The 22,786-nt window shown below is 35.6% G+C and overlaps 1 protein-coding gene across 6 annotated transcripts in view; it reads left to right on the forward strand.

Annotated features, from left to right (window-relative positions):
* Positions 1–22,786, forward strand: part of LOC113236898 (2-oxoglutarate dehydrogenase, mitochondrial) — a 42,573-nt gene that overhangs the window by 16,912 nt on the left and 2,875 nt on the right. For 2 of the 6 annotated variants that reach the window (XM_026473113.1, XM_026473112.1), the window contains 17 exons: positions 1,043–1,175; positions 5,678–5,756; positions 6,505–6,681; positions 7,385–7,533; positions 10,477–10,562; positions 11,681–11,860; positions 12,323–12,503; positions 16,072–16,290; positions 17,255–17,448; positions 17,719–17,972; positions 18,097–18,209; positions 18,524–18,711; positions 19,094–19,187; positions 19,779–19,971; positions 20,359–20,496; positions 21,510–21,674; positions 22,349–22,456. In XM_026473113.1, coding sequence (XP_026328898.1) covers positions 1,043–1,175; positions 5,678–5,756; positions 6,505–6,681; positions 7,385–7,533; positions 10,477–10,562; positions 11,681–11,860; positions 12,323–12,503; positions 16,072–16,290; positions 17,255–17,448; positions 17,719–17,972; positions 18,097–18,209; positions 18,524–18,711; positions 19,094–19,187; positions 19,779–19,971; positions 20,359–20,496; positions 21,510–21,674; positions 22,349–22,456 — 2,651 coding nt within the window. Of the gene's footprint in view, positions 1–1,042; positions 1,176–3,111; positions 3,215–5,677; positions 5,757–6,504; positions 6,682–7,384; positions 7,534–10,476; positions 10,563–11,680; positions 11,861–12,322; positions 12,504–16,071; positions 16,291–17,254; positions 17,449–17,718; positions 17,973–18,096; positions 18,210–18,523; positions 18,712–19,093; positions 19,188–19,778; positions 19,972–20,358; positions 20,497–21,509; positions 21,675–22,348; positions 22,457–22,786 lie in introns of all 6 variants that reach the window. The other 4 variants (XM_026473116.1, XM_026473115.1, XM_026473117.1 and 1 more) reach the window with 4 other exon arrangements.

Consider the following 22,786-nt stretch of genomic DNA (forward strand, 5'->3'; position numbering starts at 1 on the left):
TTTACTTTAACTGGTATCCAGATATAAGGTACTTTTAATACAGATATATAATATCATAAGCTTTTAAAAACTTGACGAAAGCTCGAGGTCGAACGAAATATTTTTTAATTATATTTGCATACGTATGATTGTAATCGCCTGCCATTATGGATTTGACTAATTTGTTTGCCATAGCGTTTAATTTGATAGTATTTTAGTTATATCTCACTTATTTGTGCGTACGTGAAGTTTTGAAATGATTTTGTCATTAACATTTTTCTTTTTTCAAAAGATCATCCAGCGGTTATTTTTGAATAATTCATGTTGTGTTAATTGAATGCTATCCAAATAATACTCGTTGATTTAAACTTAACAGTTCCTGCATGTACATGAAAATTCCGATAGCTATTCTTGGTAGCAGGTTTCAATATTCCTTTAAAGTAAAAGTGTTTTCTACGTGTTAAAGATTAACCAAATAATGCTGCATACGGTTAAGGCCGATCAAAAAATTGCTAGTCTCAAAATAAAGTTGAAACGTATTGCATTTTCCTCTAGAATTTATTTTGTTTGTATTTATTTATTGTAGATGGGATTTTTTTAGGAGTATACTTTTATTGCATTTCGATTCTTATTCGTTTGTTTTAATAAAGAAATAGTAATCCGAAACATTAGGAATATATCGTGGGGTTACAAATAGATTTTTTGTATTTACTCTTAACAACCCTGTTAACACAAAAATCTGCTTGGTTTAATCATCCCGAAATGACCCCGAAGAAAATATAAGGCTGCCAGAATACCTAAAAGCATTTATAAAGAATCTTCATGGCTGTGGTATTTATAATACGCTTAAGGGATTACGATAGATAAGTATTTGCATCAGGCACGGATCCATAGACTCTAGAAATGTTACGTTTTAATAATAATTGGCAATTTTAACATGCTTTCTTTATGTTGTACATGAAGCGTGCTAATATGAAGTGACGTACCTCCAAATTGTATGCGTACGTTAAACTTGTATATGGATCCGTCACTGATTAAGTGGATTGTTTTTCACGTGATGTAGTCGAGGGGTCACCTCGTGGCGCAACTAGATCCACTCGGGATTGCAACCGGGGATCCTGTGTCGAGCTGCGACTGGCACGGGGGCATGCGCGCCTTCGCTAACGAGGCCGTCATTAGACAACAGTGTCGTTTTGGTATGAACATATCCAGTCTTTCGCATTGCTATTGACGTTTAGCAGAATGTACATTCTCCATAATTTGAATTTTTACTTTAAACGCATTCTGCGTGCTATGATGTATAGGAAACAATGATCCATTCACCTAATAATTAAATTTCGCTTTTGTGTTAATACTGTTATTTGCATAATGTTTGTAAAAAATATATATCACTGCATTTTTATGATCATACACAATATATCAGATAAAACTTTGAATTTTACTTCAAAATAATACAATGTACTTTGATTGTGGTGGCATATGGTGTATATTCTTTTAAATTTCAATATGCAATACGATTATAAAATTGGTTTAGGGTTCTTAAGCTTCACTTACGCTCTTGATGAGTCTCGCACTGTGTATATTTTAACGTTATGGGGTTGTATGGTACTCCCCTAACTCCTAAGAGAGTTTTGTATCTTGTAGTTACTTAAAATGTATACTATGCTTTTACCCAATGCTTATTCTGTAGTTTAGCTGCTTTTAACTAGAACTTGCCAAGTTTGTTAAAACTAAAACTTGTAGTGTTGTTAATGGCGCAAGGGACAATATGATAATTATACGTAATTTTTATTTTATTTTTATTCTAATTTCTTTTATTGTTTTGGTATTTTCACACAGTTAATGTAGTTAATGTATAATATTATAATGTATTATTATTTACTTAATCAAAATTGAGACTAGCTTTTTGAAGTATTCGGTCAATTAACAATAATAAAATTAACATATCATATTTACTAACTTATCACCATATACATACCATACGCTTAAATTGTAATGTACAATTTCGCATTTTGGTACCCACACTATTTAGCAATGTTTATACTAACTTAGATCCATAGTTACCCAAATATAGCGACTAATGCCTTGTAGTCATATTCCTTTACTAGACCAGAAATGTGTTTTACATTCTATAAAACTATATGTGTTTAGTTATATAGGTCAATTACTCATGGTATTGTGCATATCTAGGCTATACTTTCAGGTCATGCAGATTACGGCGTAGGTCTGTGATATTTGCGCGGCAACGGTTCAGAAATTACACACGTATCGCATACGTAACACATATTAAAACACACCATCTACATTCAGTGCGTTGTAAGATAAATCAGCATTGTTTTATTATAATTAATTTGTTGCGATTTTCATTTGCTTTGAGTCGGATGTTCGTACACATAAGCTTGAAATTACTTGAAACAAATGCACATTGTAAACGAAATTAATTTTGTCGTACAATTTTTGTATACAAACATTTTACACGGTCACTAGCGAGTCTAGCGATTATTTACCCTTTAATCTCATAGTAGAGGTGCTGGTATTAAATGTTGCATTACATTAACTACTGTTGACGATTTCATATTATAGATTTAGAAACCACAGGAAGTCCCCGTATTTAATCGCACATTGAAACGATTTTGTTGCCTTTTGCAATGCACGTCAAAATGTTCTATTAACATTTAACAATAATAGCATATACAATTTTATCTATTCTTTTTACGTAAAGTTTTTGCAATCGATTGAAAATCACTTAGATTGCATTCACATGATTGATGTGCTATTTATGTATATCTTTTCAGTTGTGTTGTCGTGTGATAAATAATTGTCCCGTTTTAAAAGTTCTTTCTAGTGTTTGTTTTATGACTAACACTAACCAATATAGAGGTGTTTATATATTGATATAGTCACAATCATTGGCATTTGACGATGCAAATTGCAAATATATAATAATGAACAAAATATGTACATTATTCCGTTTATTTACTTATGTGCATTCGTAAGCACATAAATAAGCAGGTGTTTTTTTTATAACTTACAAAATGTTGTGTTTCTTTCTGCTTCTTCTATTATTTTTCTTCCAATTAACTGATAGGTGCTGAAATATTTTCACACACTAAACCGTTAACTAAAAAACAGATCCGAGGACATCATATAGCGAAACTCGACCCGTTGGGAATAGCAAACTTCGATTTTTCCGCTAAAAATCCACGGGAGGTGATTCACAACAGCTACAGGTTTGGTAAGAAGAAAGAACCAGTCGTATCAGCACCCTTGCCGCTCGATCTAGCTCATTTAGTAGTTATGGCGGCTCAGAATCTACACACGTAAATTGCGATCACAACTTCGTATCGGTGCAATTTGAATCTGTCTACCAAATCTGTTTTGAAACGGCGAACGGTCCACACACTTGTGGCTTTAGCGTTTCACCCTCTGGCGAATATAATTTTTCTTTCAGCAGATTCACACAATTATGTTTTATTTGCAATTATTTTAGTTTGTTTACCAACTGGACGCCATAACTACAATAGGGGTTTATGAATGTATAGCATACGGTCCTCGGCTCGCACGCCATTTACTCATCTCTCATATCTCCGTATCTCGGTGTAGACATTTTGCACATTATATTTTATAATCTCATATTTTTGTTGCACTTGTTTAGTCATTTGTTGCCCTGTATATGGATACTTGCCTAAGTTGCATGGTTGTTAACTTTTATGCGTAATTTTTCTTTTAAGTGGGTTTAAATTATTACTGCATTTCGTTTTTGTGTATCATAATTATGACTTAATTCATATTACTTGTGCGTAAAGATATATCGCTCATACCCAAAACGAACACTTAATTTTAATTGATGATTCCGATTTTTTAAATTTTGCGGACGCATTATTTACAGGATTATTTGTAAAATACTAGCAACCCCACAGAGCTATTAGTAATATACTGACGTGAGGACGCTTGCATGTTTGAACCTCCATTTGGGTAAATACAGATCAAAAAGTTTCAGGTACTTCGATAAAAACTGAAAAACTTTTTAGTTTTTATCGACGTACCTGGCTTTTGGTTAATCTATCATGTTTGTAAAAAGTTATGGAAAAACATTAATGTTTATGATATTAGTAATAAAGTCTTACGAGGTTGTTAATATTTTACAAATCATGGAAGTCTAATATATGAAATATTGAAAGTCAGGTTTTTCGTTTTTTTTTTAAAGAGAGGACAATTGGATCACTCAGGCAAACACAAACAACTGTATCGTCGAACCCGTTACTCTGTAAAAATGCAAAAGTGGATTTTAAGTGGATATGTCACCGTTGATTTGTTTATAAATTTCATTAGCAGTTTTCATCATAAACTTACTAATTTAAAGTTTCGTAACATGAATACCGTTATTTAATGTATAGAATGCGTTTGCACAATTTAAAAGTAAACCGGATCATTAATCATAATAAAAAAAAACCACCCTGTTGGACACAGAAGAGCCATATTGTATTTATTTGTATATATTCTAACATTGAGTGGTGAGGTTTATGAAAATGTACAGTTGAGTTGTTTTTAGGTGACTTTGAGCGGCGTGTAAAAGTCACGTGGAGGTACATCGTTTGCTTTGGCTGAAGGCCAAGTCACCTCGTCATACTTATAGTATCACTAACTCTGAATTCAGATTAGTACAGCCGCCAATACATTCGCTTTTGGAAAACTATTCTCCCATACTTCGATAACAATCAATTATTTATTTCTCTTCAATAGCACATCGATTTTTAAGTATAAACTTACGCACTGCAAATATGATATTTGAAGAGCTATATGTATATACTTGAATTGTATAAATTTATTCAGAATAAATGTACTTGAGATTGATAACATTATCTAGGTATTCGATATAATTATTGGCCCGTCACAACAAATACATAGTCATTTGTAGTATCTAAAATTTATTTTACATCATGTAAGAAACGTTGGACGCCTATATGCTAATCCACCAATTTATCTATAATACTAATAAGGAATAAAATCGTACTAACTCTCTTATATTGGAAAATTGACCAATGAAAAGCACCATAACTTTCAACATAAGTTCATCGTTCTGTGATGCAATGGAAATGGCGGATGAGAAAAATTAGGTTAAAATTTGTTTATATAAATAATATCGAGTTCTTAGGTTTTCGCGATTGTTACACATAGGAAATGAAACTATTTTTCCGGATTTAAATCGCGTATATTGTTTTTTCAAACAAACCGACGTTTCGGGCCCTTTACAGGTCCATGGTCACGGTTGTCGAAACGTCGGTTTGTTTGAAAAAACAAATATACGCGATTTAAATCCGGAAAAACATATTCATTTCCTATACATAATATATTCGTTATTGCCTGCTAAAATATCAAAACTACACTTAAGAAACATCTGTGATTGTATATAATATATTCATAATACTATATTTATTTAGCATAATGGGACTACATATAGGATAGTGCCATTTTCGGTTGTTTATACTTAAGTTTGAATGGGACTCATTGTTGTGATGTTAATAACTCTGTACTAGTAAAGGGATATGAAACTGCTTTTAATGTGCTTGTTATTATATCGAATTTTGCTGTGATATTATTATTATTATTCTTATATTCTTTACGAACTTTGTAATTGACGGACAGTACTGCTGTTAAGTTGACATTCAATCTCTTATAAGCACATTGTGTATTGTAGATGAAGCTGATATGGACAGAGTATTCAAACTTCCATCAACGACATTCATTGGTGAAAAGGAAAAAGCCTTGCCTCTAAGGTAAGTGTTGTAATCAGTAGGCTGGTCCAAATGGTTAGATCTACATATGATTGTCTACGTATGAGGTTGGGACGGGAGTGGTTTGTATTCCATGAATATAAAGGTATCTTCCTTGTGAAATTACAGGCACGTGGGATTTGTCAGCTTATGGCTCAGGGTGACGGGCGCAGTGGCAGTGCCCTTCAGATCTTTGCGATTTAAAGCTCTGAGTGGCACTCAACTGCAATGGACAGGCGTGTAGTATACCAAGAGGCGCATGACTTGTTCGACCCATCGCTTGATATTATTTTAAAAAATGTACTATATCTGCATTAGTCAAAACTTGCTATTTCTTAAAGTTGATAAAAAAATTTTACTATGGTGAAAGACCAGTTAGTTATCTACTGCATTTTTTTACATGGCGCTGCTAGAATTACTTTAAGATTCAACTTCAGCTTCCTAGGTGAGCAGTTTTATGCTACGATGATGTAGTGAAACTATTTTTATCAAAGTACTTAATTAACATTTGGCGATTTTAACCACTCCGTGTCACTCCTTGTAGTGAGTGATATGTAGACATTTATCCGCTCATTTGGAACAGCCTATTTCGATCACTGATTATAATCTTGCGAGATTTCAATTCCTTTAGTATAAAAATATTTTTGTTAATCATCACGAAATCGGTGTGAGTTGAGGAAAAAAAGATATTTTAATGTATATTAAGGAAAAATACTTTTATTTTCGTCTAAGTCTTTTTTTTTTATTATAGGGAAATCTTAAACCGTCTAGAACAGGCTTATTGTAACAACATCGGTATCGAGTTTATGTTCATTAACTCGTTGGAACAATGTAACTGGATCAGACAGCGGATGGAGCCACCTAATGTTACCAAAATGAGCAACGACCAGAAGAGATTGATTCTTGCTCGTCTTACTAGATCTACCGGGTAAGAGATCGTTTTATTTGGTCTTTAGTAGTCTAGCCTTAGCGGAAGGAAAGGCTCGGTCCACATAATTTATTTACAAAATGAAAAGGCTGTAACAATAAAATGATATAAAAAAGTACAATTAATATAAAACACTCCCTACTAAACTCAATCCAGACAACACGCACCCTTAAGGGCCTGTATATCTATACGATTTAACAGTAATGTCCTCTTGTTTTGAGAATTTTGATGGGAGTGATGACTTAACGAACCTAAACTAACCTAAAAATAGTGAAGGAAAAGGAAAGAAATTCGAGAACGAATCATAATTTTAAAAGTAAGTGGCCAAGAACCAATAAAGAGGGTGATAAAGAGGTGGGATGATGATGAAGGAGGTCAGCATCGTTACAAGTATAATAAAAGTATTACTGGATTCGAAAAAGCAAAGATGATGCAGATTGACACATATTCAGTTTTCTATAATCTGGGCAAACAAGGGCAGTACGAAGAGGGTTCAAGTCATTTTGGTTATGCATACTTCTCCAAGTAATTTGATCAGTCACTCAATAGTATTTGCACTGAATTTCGGATTACTTCTGACTACAATAGTCTTTGTTGTTATCCGCATTATGTCTACTTTGAGGATGAGACTTTTTTACGACTGAATACTGCATTATGAGTAAGAAGTTTTGAAAAATGCTCAAACAATTTTATAATCCTATAGATTCGAGAACTTCCTAGCAAAGAAATGGTCGTCAGAGAAGCGTTTCGGCCTGGAGGGCTGTGAAATCCTGATCCCGGCCATGAAGCAGGTCATCGACGTCTCCACGCGCCTTGGAGTCGAGTCTATCATCATGGGAATGCCGCACAGAGGTGTGTATAGGAGTTAATTTTATTTGTGTAATCATTCTCATACGATAATAAATAATAAAAAGGTATGTATTTCTCAAATTTGATGCATATCGTAGATGAGGTTCACCCATTAAACAAAGTTATGCTTGTGTTGGAAAAGCCTCGCAACTTCCCTGAATTTATATTGAGACCTTACAGCGAATCAATGGCTTATTAACTTATTTTCGCCCTAAATGTGACTTGGATCTTTTTTATTATAACTACGTTCATTCATAATAATTACATTAATCAAAGGAGCTTCTCGGGCTCGGCCGTGCGTGCGTGCGTGCGTGCGTGCGTGCGTGCGTGCGTGCGTGCGTGCGTGTGTATTATAGATATAGAAAAAAAGGGGAGATTTGGTACGGGGGCGTGGTTCGTGTCGCCCCAATATGATCAAAATGATCATATCGAGGTGACACGCCTACAAACATCGCCACAGTGACGTGGCGATCGTTGTATATACAAGATCTCTCGTAAAACGTGAAAATGCCAAGTTGTAGCGATACACCTTGTAAAAATTTGAGTGAAAATAAAAATTTTAAAACCAGTGAGATAACATTCCACCGGCTATTTGTATTTTTAGTTACTATTTCTATTATTATTCAATGTTTTCTTTTTGTCTCCATAGAAATTTCTAAACTCAAATATAGTGATGTTCATTTACGATGATTGATATTTATCGATGATTGATGTTTATCGACAATAAATTTTTACTGAAATGTTTGAATTTCTTACTATGATTTCTGTAATTACAGTCCCTAAAATATCGAAAAAGCAAAGCCGAAGCGAAAAGCAATCACGTTAAATTTATTTCTTTTATTTTATTATTATTATTATTACTAAACATTTTATTTCGAGTAACTAACACAACTCATATTTTGGACAACCGTTTCAATTTCATGTCAATTTGTATGTTGCTGTTGCTTGAAAAAAAATGTGTGTGTATTATTGTTTTAGATAATTTACATATTTAAATTCCATTATACTCATAGATTAAACGTACAGTATTTCTAATTATTAAGTTTTTCCAATGAGTTCAAAATAAGAGAAGGTTGAATTGAAGCTGCAGGAAAATCCAAATATTGGTTTTCTTATTACTATTTCTGACTTTGTTTAAATTTCCATAGCTAATGCATTTATAAAATAAATGAAATAAAATCGGCTTTATTTTGACATGTGCATGCAAAATAAATTAGAAACAATTATAAAAAATTACACAAATCCTTCATAAAAAACAACGTAACTTAATTTATTAAATACGTTGATGGTTTCAGTTAACTCTTGACAGTGACAGCTTCACCAACCCGTGGTAACGTATAATGGAAAACTGACACTGGCGACTATCGCCATATTTTTTATATAAAACTGACACTGGCCCTAGCCTAGTGGCGGCCATTAAGAAAATAATAATAATTTATATTAATTTAATTATACACCAGTACCAGTGGGGTATAAGTATGAAAAATGGAATATTTTTTTAATATTAAAAACAGCCACTTGGTTTCTACTATCGGTTAGGTAGGACCACATCCCTCGTTGAGTAGCGTCAGTTTAAGGTTAATAAGGTTAAGAATTCACTGAGCGGTTTCCATTCGCGCCTGCCGGTGCTGCGGGACAGCAGTTTTATTTCAATACTCACGACCCTACAAGTTTATGCAGGTACGAAGCCGCTGCGATTGCGGAACGGACCGTGAACTTAGTTGGAGATAATGGCAAGTCGCGCGGTTAATAGAGAACTCATCCCGCGTGCGCCTGCACCACATTACACCTGAACCGACCGCCAAAGTACGCGGGCGACGACGGTCGCCAAGCGCGCAGGTCCTGCGCGGCTCTACTAGTACCCCGCCGCGCTAACCGCGAGCAACCGTCACTACTACAGTCGTAAAACGCGCGGTGAAATGTGCTACTAATTTTACATCCTTAACTATCACATTCTATAGATGCCGCGGTCCCGCGACAGGCGCGGGTTAAAACAGCTCCGTGAGTTCTTAGTGTAACGAAAAATGAGTTTCAGCGCCATCTACTGTGTAATAGTTAGGTATTATATACTAGTAGAATTTTTACTACAACGCCACCTGATGGTGATTGGCTGAGCCAGGATGAAAAAAATATTGAAATATTACAATAGAACTGTTACTCAAGTGACTGTAAGTTTAATTTTAAAATTATGTTACGTCGTTTTCACGTTTTAGGCCCTATTGCACACAAGCTAAAAAATGGCGACATCGGTACCCGATCTTACATAGCGTCATTGCATATCTCCCCTTTTTTCTATATCTTTGGTATATATATATATATATATATATATATATATATATATATATTATGTCTTTGTGTGCGTGTGTGTGTTCGTACTTTAAATGTACGAAACCGATACCGTTCTAACGACACGTCAGACAAATGTAAATCCGGCTTTACTAACTTTTGCGTATTATTCTTATTACTCCGCTTAGCAAGTATAAAACAAATACGTGCCTTACTTTATTTCAACATACTTAAATACAAGTAAATCAAATCTAAAAGAAGTTAACATAATATTTTAAAAAAGCAAAAGAAGGAACCTTAATTATACAATCATTATAATGTCATACAGTTAGATCTTAGAACTCTAATAGTGTAGTTGCGATGCTTTTGCGATGCGATGCTTCCTTTTAAGTGAGACGGTTAAGAGACTGGTAGACCAGAGAAGAGTTAGAAGTTTTGGTGATTTTAATAATGGTTGGAGGCGCACTCTAGAGCATAACAAACCAATATAATAGTGTGTTAAAAAATTTTGAATATTAGGATAGCCCAACTGTGAGCAATTGTATGTTGAGAAACTAGACAAAGAAGCAATGTTATGGTTCTTATATGAAATTCCAATATTTTGGAAGACTTCATATATCTGTGCTACGTTACTAAGTTCTATGCAAATATTGATGACAGGTCGCCTGAACGTGCTGGCCAACGTATGCCGCAAACCTCTTCACCAGCTATTCACCCAGTTCGCCGGTCTCGAAGCAGAAGACGACGTAAGTATCGAAGTAGTAGTAGAATGTTGCTTTTTTTTCGGTCTGGTTGCACTGTGTTTCTTAATTGAACTTTGATACCTTATTCTAAGCCTATAAAATGAGGCTGGCAGTCGACTACTTCTCTTTCCGGTGCTACACATACTACTATATTAAACGCAGCGACCTCTACAGGATATGACCCGCGAATCGTACAAGGCGGAAGCGATAGCTCTATCTTTGCTTCTCATTCAAGGACTGTTAAGGCATTGTTGTCATGTAATTATGTCGTCAAATGTTAAGATAAATTACTGCCTGCTATGAAAATTAATAAGCTGGACCAAATAATTTATCATCTGTCAGCAGAAACGGCTAAAATTTACTTAGAATAAAACCGAATTGTATTTTGGAGGTAACTGAAACTATTTACTCATTTGAATCGCAAAGAATTTAAGTTTTAATTTATTCTTTCTATTCATAATTGATAAGGCTGTACTTTATCAAATATGCAGTATTTTTTTATTGCTCACGTTTACATACAAATGCTTGCATTACATGAAAAAGAGCTTCGTTCCTATTTTTATTTTATTCAACAGAGTTTAAATTAAAATGTTAAGATAACAATCATATTTACTGTCAAAGCAATACATCAGGTAAAGATTTTTCGTAGATAATAAAAACACGATAACAGTTATTTGTGTGCCAGAATCAGATGTAAAATGGGGAAATTGGGAATTGTTATCTGGTACACCAGTGGTAAGATAAGTATTAATTGCGTTGATTCAGTGGTGTGATTGGATTCTTAATTTATTACAGATATCGTACATTGCACTCTTCCCCTACATAAATGGGTATATAGAAAGCGAAGTAACTTTTGTATTTACCGTACATTTATAAGGGTCAAACGTATTTAATTTTAGTTACTGGTCAAATTGGAGATGTCAAACTAAGTTGACCGTAAGATTTTAGTAAAAATAACATACATAGATAACATGGCTATGAAATTATATCAATAGTCTTAGTATTGTTTTTAGTGGCAGAAAAGACTTATGTCTTACATACAATTGTGCCCAATGGATGATTATGATTATCGATATAGTTTCTGAATTATCGTTCAATCAATTAATTTTTTTTCATATCAGGGTTCCGGTGACGTAAAATACCACTTGGGCACATACATCGAGCGCTTGAACCGCGTTACAAATAAGAACATTCGCTTGGCCGTGTGCGCCAATCCTTCGCATTTGGAGGCTGTTGACCCTGTCGTGCAGGGCAAGACTCGTGCTGAGCAGTTCTACAGAGGTGACAATGAGGGCAAGAAGGTTTGTGTTAATTCCTCTCCATATTTTCAATTTATTTGTGACTTCTCGTCAGTGTTATTCATCATTTACAAAATGCGATGTTTGATTAAATATTTTAAGTATACTTATGGAGGGTTAACTTTGTTGGATTTCATCACATTATCTTCCTGTATAAGTGTTAATAGAAATTAAGGCCGTTCTTCGTCTCGGACTCTAGCTCAATTCGTAACGTATCCAAGGAGAGTTCATGGTGGCCACCACGTGTGAATAATATTAATTATATAATAATAACGCACACACATGGCCCCGCAACTTACTAGATAAATAAATGTAGGCCATACAAATATATCTCCCGGCCCGGGAATCGAAGCAGCCCAGCATGGTAACCGTTCGCCCACTGAGGCAGTTAATGCCGCCAGTGTATGCTAATTATGAATATTAATACAGAAGAGGTTTTTCATTATTAATTGGTGTAATTTGTAGGTGATGTCAATTCTCCTCCACGGAGATGCGGCGTTCGCCGGCCAGGGCGTGGTGTTTGAGACCATGCACTTGTCAGACCTGCCCGCGTACACAACGCACGGTACCATCCACATTGTCGCCAACAACCAGATTGGCTTCACCACTGATCCTAGGCATTCAAGATCTTCTGCCTATTGTACTGGTACGTTATTTGTATTTCTGAATTTTAAAATATTAAAACAGATGTTTTAAATAATAAAGGTTTCCTTCATTATTCTAAACGTCATATTTAGTTTTCTAGTTAGAGGCTTTTTACACACGTCTGTGTCAAGATACCAAGTGTTACAATAAAAATAATAATGAAACTAGATACAGTGAGACGCAGACAGCGTGTCGCGCAAAAATTCGCATGACAAGAGAAGCTATATTTTATACCTATGATATGCCTATATTGTTGTAGAAACCAAATACTTGTCCATAAATATAATAAACACTACGTTAAGAAGAAGAAGAGGCATTAAAGATGATACAGCTAGGACGATTTGAATGTTACTGTACATTTTGTGAACATGATGTCTTGCGAATATTATGTTTTGCGAACATGATATTTTGTGAATATGATGTTCAGCGACAGAGGCCAGGATTTTACCTAATACGATAGATAGTAAGCTACATATGAAATATCTACCTATAACTAAACTAATATATATTTTCGTGACATATTACAAATAGTCACTAAGATCATATATATCATGCAATCACGACAGAACATGATGGATTGATTTAATTGACTGAATGAATGAATGAAATCGATGAAATGTTGCTTAATTTTAGGCTTAGAGTATAGGGATTTATAGATTATATATTATTATTTATTGGTTTATTATATATAGCCTTTATTTCTGCGCTTAAACGTTTTATTTCGCGTAGAGGCCTTCCTTCAGATATATTTTGCGACAATGATCAAATCTTCAAGGGTGCTGATTAGCAATTAAAAGAGTTGTATCGTCTACATAATAGTGTCACGTTTCAAAGGACACGTAATGAATACACTTCTATCAAGGGCATTCAATTTCATTACATTCCTGCTTGCAGTCCTCACCAAAGGTGGATTATGGGAGGCAGCAGTAAAATCATTCAAGTATCATTTTAAAAGTTTTAGGTGCTAAATTATTTACATTCGAACAATTAGTTTTACATTGACGCGATTGAATTGAAGCGATTTTAAATTCGCGCCCTATTTGTCCGTTGACAAATGGTCCATCAGATTTCAGTGTTACAGCCATCTTTATTGAATGTTCCTAATAACCACTTAAATTTTTTGAGGTTCATTGAACAATTCAGGCAGCATTTTTGGCAGGTGTGGTCGAACGAGTATCTAGTCACTTTGAACAAAAAGACAAAATGGCAAAATAATCAACCAAATGTATATGAAGGTGATTTGGTTTTATTAAAGGATGATATGGTTCATCCACAATTCTGGCCATTGGGTCGTGTAGTAAGAATCTTTCCAGGGATTCTTAAGTTAGAGTTGTTGAAGTAATGATATGTGATAAGAAATTGCATCCCAAGGCCTTTTCTAAAGTCGTATGTTGCCAATATAATTTTGTATTATACTGTGACTACTACTTGTTATGAACACTAGAGAAATATTTATTCTAATATATGTAGTTATATATTTTGTTTAAATGTATTTTATATATTTTAGTATTTAAGTTTGATTGAAGTGTCAATAGGTCGTTTATTTTAATTTCATGCGCGGGCGCAATTATGTCAACGACATTCAATTTTTTTTTGTTAAATACTTCTTTATTCCTTTGCAATTTATTTTTTTGTTTCTTTTGTTTAATCATTATTGTTTTTCTTCTTTTCATATCATTTTTTACATTTTCAGTAGGTTTTATAATTACAATACAATTTTACAAAATCGGGCATGCTGGTTTGTGGGAGACTGGTGATAAGTATATACAGGCTTCCACTTTGCAGATGAGCAATAAGGTTATTATAGCACAGTGGTTGTGGTACAGGAGAAAAATTATATAAAATACTTTAATATTTCTAAGTTAAAATAAAACTAGTAGTTACTGTAGTCTGTTCCAATCCATTTTAAACAAAAAGTAAACAAACCTGTTTGATTAAAATTGTACTTGCCGCTTGCCGTGATGAGGAAATCCCTTGTCAATTCTAGTGTCATTGACAGAGAAAGCGCTTTTTTGCGAGAGCAACTATCTGCTTTTTAGAATAATGGCTTAGACTTTTTACATAGCTGTATTCGTGGGCTAAAATACTTGTATGGAAATAGTATGGAACTTGGTACTTTATTTCCAGCAAAATTTAACCAGCCTCAAATTTTTTGCTAGAAAGCTTGAAATTAACCAAAATTATAAAAAAATATTGTGACCTGCATTTTTTATTTAAAAAAAGTGTAGTAAATATGTTTAATTAATTACCAACAACACTGCGGTGAAAAAAAGACCAAAAAGCAGCAACACTTGAACTACTACAAACTACTACTACTTAAACAACTATCCAAAATCTTAATTCTAATTCTTCTTCTTCTTTTAAATGCTCTGGCTCCATCGAAACAAACTATGATTTCGCCAATGCCGAGTAAAAATGACTATGTGCGGTACTTCTACTTTATAATGTTACAACCCCATCGATACCATATCGGTAAACCCGCCATGCCAAGTTGAGGAACGCATGCGTTTTTAACTCAAAGATTGACCGGTAAACTCCGAAAAAATTCCCTGAGGAGGGAATCTACAACAACAGAGTACATACACAGACTATTACAGAAACGAATTATTGTTTTTAATAAACTTACTCAGGACAAAGACGAAGGAAGAGTGGACTAACGTTAAGAGGAAGTTGATATTAACGGGACGGGATTGGTTAATAATATTATTGCAATATTGCAACAAGAATGACATTGACATCTGATTTGTCAATATTTTTTTATGGTATCGGCCACTAGTACATTAGCCAAAAAATGACATAGAAATCCGTTCTGTTTCGTGGGATTGAGCTCCATTTTACTTTAAGGGATTTTTAACATTATGTAATTAAAAATCCCTAACGATTTTCTGGAAATTGTAGGTCAAAAATAATTTGTTTTCAATACAGACTTTCTAGATTTTGAGAGCTCTTTACAAAAAACCAACTAATAGCCTGGTTAAATTTTCCATTTATTTTAGTACCACTAAAGGAACAACTCCTTTTATTGCTAATAAGGTAATTGAGCTTTCCATTGACTTAAAATAATCACTTGACAATATTCTTTGCGCGCCCAGTACGCTTTAGTTTTATTTCATACCAATTTCATTATAAGTTAAGTATTTTTGAGATAGGCCGTTATTCTAGATATCCATTGAAGTGAAATCCTCTCTCTTTCTTTATCCACATTATTGAATTCATCATGATAATTATTCATTTTATTTGCTGTGAAGTTAGTCCACTAGTTTGCTACAATTATTGGTACAAAAATGGAACACAAAGAAAGAAAAAATGGTTCTAGCTGGCAGGTCTCGAACCTGTGTCTGTGCCAAACCAGGGCTACGTTCTACCAACTGAGCTACAGGTCGAGTCAGCAGACCTTACGAATTTCGAGTGTTTGTTACAGATCTTTTGTATTGAGTTTTTTCGGTAGTCAGGTCGAAGGAATTTCTGTTAGATCTTAGTATTAATAATTACAAATAGTCCGTTATTTTTAATGAAACCATTTTCGAATGCAATAAATTTAATCTCTAAAAATTTGTTTATTTTTCAAGACGTGGCTCGTGTCGTAAACGCACCAATCTTCCACGTCAACGGTGATAATCCAGAAGCGGTGATGCATGTGTGTAATGTTGCCGCGGAATGGCGCGCGACCTTCCACAAGGACGTGGTCATCGACATCGTGAGTTACCGTCGCAACGGACACAATGAGGTGGATGAGCCCATGTTTACGCAGCCGCTTATGTACCGCACCATTCGTAAAACAAAGCCGGGTAAGTATCATCAAGTAGTAAAGACATTTTTGTTATTGCATTGATTTAGCGAACTTGGTGGACTGTGGCCTAAATTATGGTAGTACTTCACATGGTTATTTGTATTTACGTATTCGATATATTTGGCAAACAATCACCATGTGTAGATAGCATGTGTGACAAAATATTTGCCTTGTTTGCCTATTCCACAAATGCAGCAAGCACCAAACTCGGGTTACCGCGTGTTGGTCGGTTTTTCGACGCACATCAAAGGAGCGAAGTAGGCAAATACGCAAGTAAACCGTTCACACTTTGTCATATTCATTATATTAACTCCTTATTTAGTTCCATGTGTAGACGGTTATAATTATCAGTGCTTGCATGTTTGTCTGTACGTCAAATATTTTCCAAACACATCAAGCACTCAATAGCAAATACAAGTAGCCACGTGCCGCCTTTACAAAGTACATGTTTTCGTTTCCTATTTGATTGTTGATTCAAGGAGAACTTCAAAATAGTATAGCTTGTATATCAATACGGCATATATCGCAACCGAGTGCTGTCGTAACTCAAACTGGTTTGAAAATTTTTTATTTTTGCATGAATCTTATTGCGGCGAATAATGAGATTGTTTGTATATACACATAATAGTTAGTTATCCATTTATAAACGAGAATATAAATTTATTGGTTACATTCAGTAATTTTTTGAACGTTGTTAGTGTGTTCGTGTTTTCTCAATTCCATCATTTTTGAGTTACTACAGTATTAGGTTTCATGTGCGATATGAGCGTCGACATAGTATAGAAAACCAAGGAAAACGTTTCTTGATTAAAGGTTTTTGGAGACATGATTGATTGATTGATTGATTGATTAATTTCACAATGATTGATAACTCGTTTGCCCGGTCAACGCGTTACGAAAGTACGTTATTATTATTATTACATTGCAAATTAGTAACGCTAAATAATCTAAATTCTTTCTAGTATTGGAGAAATACGCTGATCAACTCATTTCCGAAGGCGTAGTCACGGCTGAGGAAGTTAAAGACGTCAAAGATAAATATGAGAAGATCTGCGAGGACGCGTACAACCAGGCCAAGCAGGAAACTCACATTAAGTACAAAGATTGGCTCGACTCGCCGTGGTCCGGCTTCTTTGAGGGCAAAGACCCTCTCAAAGTAAGTTAACACCAATGTCTTATGTGCATTATTTTGTCTTGGAATAACTTCCAAAATGCCAATAAAAGATACTTCCCTTTTGATCTTTAAATCGCGAGGAAACCTCTGAACCACTTTGATTAGATTTATAAAGACCAATTGAATGGCTGGGAGGAGTAGACTAGGAAATAGATACTTTGCATAAAAGTAGTTGAGGTTATGATTGTAAAAAAAAATCTTTCACGCTATGCCATATAAATACACTTCTATAAAAACACTTTATAAATACAGATGTCTGCAACGGGGGTAGTAGAAGAAACCCTCGTACACATCGGCAAGCGTTTCTCGTCACCCCCACCCAATGCGGCCGAGTTCGAGATCCACAAAGGTCTGCTGCGTATCCTCAAATCTCGCATGGAGATGGTTGAAAACCGTACAGTGGACTGGGCGTTGGCTGAGGCCATGGCTTTCGGCTCTTTGCTGAAGGAAGGCATCCATGTCCGCTTATCTGGAGAGGACGTAGAGAGAGGCACCTTCTCCCACAGGTAATTTAAAAAATGGCATTGATTTTTCACTCGAGTTCGTAAAAATGCTAGCGTTTATTGTAGTATACGATATTTCTTATTGTAGTGAAAGCAAATGAGACATTACTTATTTCTCTTTCTACAGGCATCACGTGCTGCACCACCAGAAAGTTGACAAGGCAACGTACTGCCCTCTGGCACATCTCTACCCCGATCAAGCTCCTTACACTGTCTGCAACAGCTCACTCTCAGAATACGGTGTGTACATATTTATAGGATTTAACATTTCGGATGTACATATGTATGTATTGTATGTATATTTATTTACTTCCTTATTTTTCCTACAACACATCCTCCTATTAGATATGTTTTGAGACAAGCTCCGTGCCCACCTGGGCGTTTTCAGACACGCTTCATACGGGGTAAGAGCCTTCAGCTAGTTTGTGGTCTACAAAATATCCTTAAGAAAACACTATTAAATTATGACTGTCGTTTAGTCCCCTCCTTCCAGTATCAAATACACTAAGATAAACTAACAATAGAACTAATCACAACATTTACTTAAATTTCAGGTGTACTCGGTTTCGAAGTAGGCTACTCAGTAACAAACCCCAACGCTTTAGTGCTGTGGGAGGCCCAGTTCGGTGACTTTAACAACGTAGCTCAATGCATCATCGATCAGTTCATCTCCAGTGGTCAGGCCAAGTGGGTGCGCCAGTCTGGCCTCGTGTTGCTGCAACCACACGGCATGGAGGGAATGGTTAGTTTATCTTTTTCTGTTGAAACTTGCTTGATATACAGCGAACTCCTCGTTTATTTTGTTTAATTATGACCTGGGAGTTTTTAAGGATGTCCTCAACAATCTGGCTGAGATATTTATACCGAAGTCGGTCTTTCCCTACGTTTCCATTCACTTTCACTCTATTTATGTATTTCAGCCGTTACTCTACTACTTCCCATCATTTCCACGTGATTGCAATATCCTGGGGTTCCTATTTGTATCCTAGTTGACTTCACACAACAACGCTCTTATTAGAGGGCGATATCGCCACGTATACAATCTAAAAAACAATTTTAATAGACATTATGAAAAATTTTAGGACGTTCTGTTTGTTGCTTACGACATATTGATTTTTTTATAGGGTCCCGAGCACTCGTCGGCTCGTCTCGAACGATTCCTGCAAATGAGCGCTGATGATCCTGACTACATGCCACCGGAGTGCTCTGATTACGAAGGTGTGTGGAGAAACAGGTTTCTAAGGAAATGTGTTATTTATTTAGTCCTAAAAAGTAACAACGGCTTATCTCCTGGACACTGAACATTTAAAAATCAACTCCAAATATTGCACTATGCCAAAGTGTAAAAGCCCATCGTGTTAGTGTCGAAAGTTTACAAGTTACTTTACTATGACTGAATTAGGGTGATGTTAACTTTCGCGTTAAAGTTCGTGTTGCCACTAGAAACAAATCGATTCCTTACATTCTCAAACTCGTATCTTATAAAGAGCGATTATTCAGGTGATGGCAAAACTTTCTATTTATTTAAAATTTCTTATCAAGGGTGTTAATTTGGATGCGTTACTTTGAGAATAGGTAATAAATAGCCAGTGTGTAAATACGATGTGAATTCAGCCTGCAAAATTTGTATATACAATCCATTTCTTGCATTTCAGTAACTGTGTTCTTTAAGGTACGAGTTTGAGAAAGTGAGGCGAGGAAATCGTTCTTTAAAATTTCGCAAGATGGCGAAGATCCAACTCTAACTTGTTAACTTTTACTTGGTGCGATTGTCTGGCACATATCTTACTTTATATATTTCTCTGACAGTACGCCAACTGCACGATTGCAACTGGATCGTGGCGAACTGCTCCACACCGGCATCGTATTTCCACATTCTGCGTCGCCAGATTGCATTGCCGTTCCGCAAGCCGTTGATCATCATGACGCCCAAATCGTTGCTGCGTCACCCCGAGGCCAGGTCCTCCTTCGATGAGATGGTTGACGGCACTAATTTCAGACGGTAACTCTTCTTTTTCGTATAATAATATATTATGTTACATAAATATATACATACATACGCAAATCTCCCACTGGGGTAGGCAGAAATCATATACATTTACTCGCAACGCTAAGAGCAAAACAAGTCTCGTCAGATGGTTTCATTATTTTGTATTAACATGCTCCAAACAGTGGTATCCATATTAAATCAATACCGTATTTTGTCTTTTTTGCGTAGGAACCACATTGTGTGGCATTCGTTACACTCGATTAGATAATTGAATGCTACGAAATCGGTAACAATTTAATTTTTTTTGGGAATTGTGAAATACCGTTAATGAGCGTAATTTACTTATTAACTTATTAAAGATTAATTTATTAATGATGGAATAATGTTTGTTTACAATAGAGTGATCACGGATGATGGACCAGCGGCCAAGGACCCTTCGAGCGTGCGCAAGCTCTCGTTCTGTACGGGCCGCGTCTACTACGACTTGTTGAAGGAGCGCCGCGATAGGGGCTTGGAGAAGGATATTGCCATTTGCAGGTAACCACAGGCGGTTAAACTTGTGTTGGCCTGTTCAGATGTGACGCCCAGCGTACATAGTAGATTAAACCGACGGCACTGCTGTACCTGTCACGACTGCATTATTCCACGAAGTCTGAGGAGATAATAGAGTACATCACACTTATAGCCAAATACAACCTGATGGTCGAGCGCTTTGTAGTTTCGCCATAACGTAAATTTTAATTCGTTTGTAGTGAGATTGCCAACCGATTTATCTGTCGACTTTCTTCACGTAGCAAGAGTTTTGAACAAAGGGTGTCATACACGGAAGAAAAAAAAAAACAATGGAATGAAATTACTATTTGAACCGCTGTCGCCAAAACTCACACATTCATATTTTGAAAGACTATGAAATCTTGACAATGACTGGTCGTAGATAGTTATAAATTTATTAAAATTAAGAAAAAAAAAAGACTTAACGATGTTAGGAAACACCACCATGGATAATAATTAAAAGTGCGACTATAATTTTTACACTCCAAAGTAGGAAAATAAGGCATTTTTCGACTATTTTTGAGATTTTGCGGGAGGTAGTTGAGACTGAGCTTAAGTATGTGGAACTTGGCGTACTTGTGTCACGCGAACTGAGCACTTCTACTGTATTTATTGTTCTGTGGTGTCGTGTACCGGCAATTCCGAGGTCGGTCAACGGTCACCATGTAGCGCCATACATCGCCGACAAGTGCAAATTATTATTTAGTTTTTAAATTATATGTATGTTATAGTCGTCATAAAATAACATTTGACATTGACATTGTCATCGCAACGTAAATAGGGATGTGAACTAAACATATTGGTAACCATACTAAACGGTTCTCTCGAGAAATCGATTCAAAATGTTATGAGTCTGCCATCGTTTGGATTATTTTTCGGGTCATTGGTTTTCAGTTCTAGATATACAATTAACATTTATTTATGCAATATAGAGTTTAATATAAATATAAAAGTAAGTATTTTGAAACAGCAGCAACAATATCTAATTTTTTTTACAGAGTGGAGCAAATTTCGCCGTTCCCGTACGACCTGATCAAGGCTGAAGTAGCGAAGTACCCGAACGCGCAGCTGGTCTGGACTCAGGAGGAGCACAAGAACATGGGCTCCTGGAGTTACATCGAGCCACGTTTCCGCACGCTGTTGCAGAACCAGAAGCATATCAGGTAAGACTTAAACCTTTGTAATACACGTGTGATAGGAACATCATGTGATCGTACCTCCGTATCGTTTAGGCTTAAGCTTATGCGAGTGAGAGACCATTGTGTAGAGAAAAAGTACACAGACAAGGCTGTATTACTTTCCTTCTCTCGTGTAGCTGGAACTCAAGTTCAATCGAAATCAATGGATTTTTTACAGAAATACGTCGACCAGTTTAACGCACAGGGATGTTTTTAAAGTTTGTTAACTTTATATTTTGTTTTGTTAGACAACTTGCAGCTTGAATTCATTAAATCGTGCATGTTTTTTTTTTATTTAGTGCATGAGTGGACATTTTTTCATGAGTGCTAGTCTATATTTCGGGATAATTTGTCAAAGTATCGTTATTAATACATAAAGTATGGGCTTTTTGTTATACTATGGCTGGTTTCAGCGCAGCCTATGATACTCAGCTCCGATCCACCTGCATGTATGTACCACGCAGATTGATCAAGCGGACATGTGGGGTTGGAGTACTTCGCGAAATGCTCTGAAACCCGATTAAACTTAAATAAGTTGAATAACTCCACTAGTTTCCATAGAGAGGTAAAAGTATCTCTGTGTAAATAAAAAGTTGTTTCCCGTTTTAATCATACTAACACCCATGCCCTGCCATAACCTAACCTGCTGTTGATTGCAGGGCAAAGTCCCATTCACAGGAGGGTAGTTGGTTTAGCCAGCTTTTCGGCCGGTCACAGCCCGCCCGGCAAACTGTTGAGACGGACTGTGAAAAGCCACGCACCATTAGGTGAGAGTCAATGGCATGCGCTTTAGTAACTAACCCGTAACTACCATTAGGTGTTTCAAAAGAGGACGAAGCAATAGGTTTTCTGAGCTCTTGTTCATTACTGAAATTGAAAATCGCTAAATTCAGTCAGCATTCAAATACGCGATCAAATTGACTAAAGATATGTAGATTTCCATGTGGTTAAATTACAGCGTGTAACAAAAGCTCCTAACGTAAATTATATCTGACATAAATTATATCTGATGCTAATAGGTATGTAAGACAAAAATAATTTTAGCAAATAATAAATAGTTCTAAATCCGAAATAAAATATTGATACCACGTACAGTT

This window comes from Hyposmocoma kahamanoa, unplaced genomic scaffold, assembly GCF_003589595.1.
Source record: "Hyposmocoma kahamanoa isolate Upper Pololo Valley unplaced genomic scaffold, ASM358959v1 92, whole genome shotgun sequence".
NCBI classification, from domain to species: Eukaryota; Metazoa; Arthropoda; class Insecta; order Lepidoptera; family Cosmopterigidae; genus Hyposmocoma; species Hyposmocoma kahamanoa.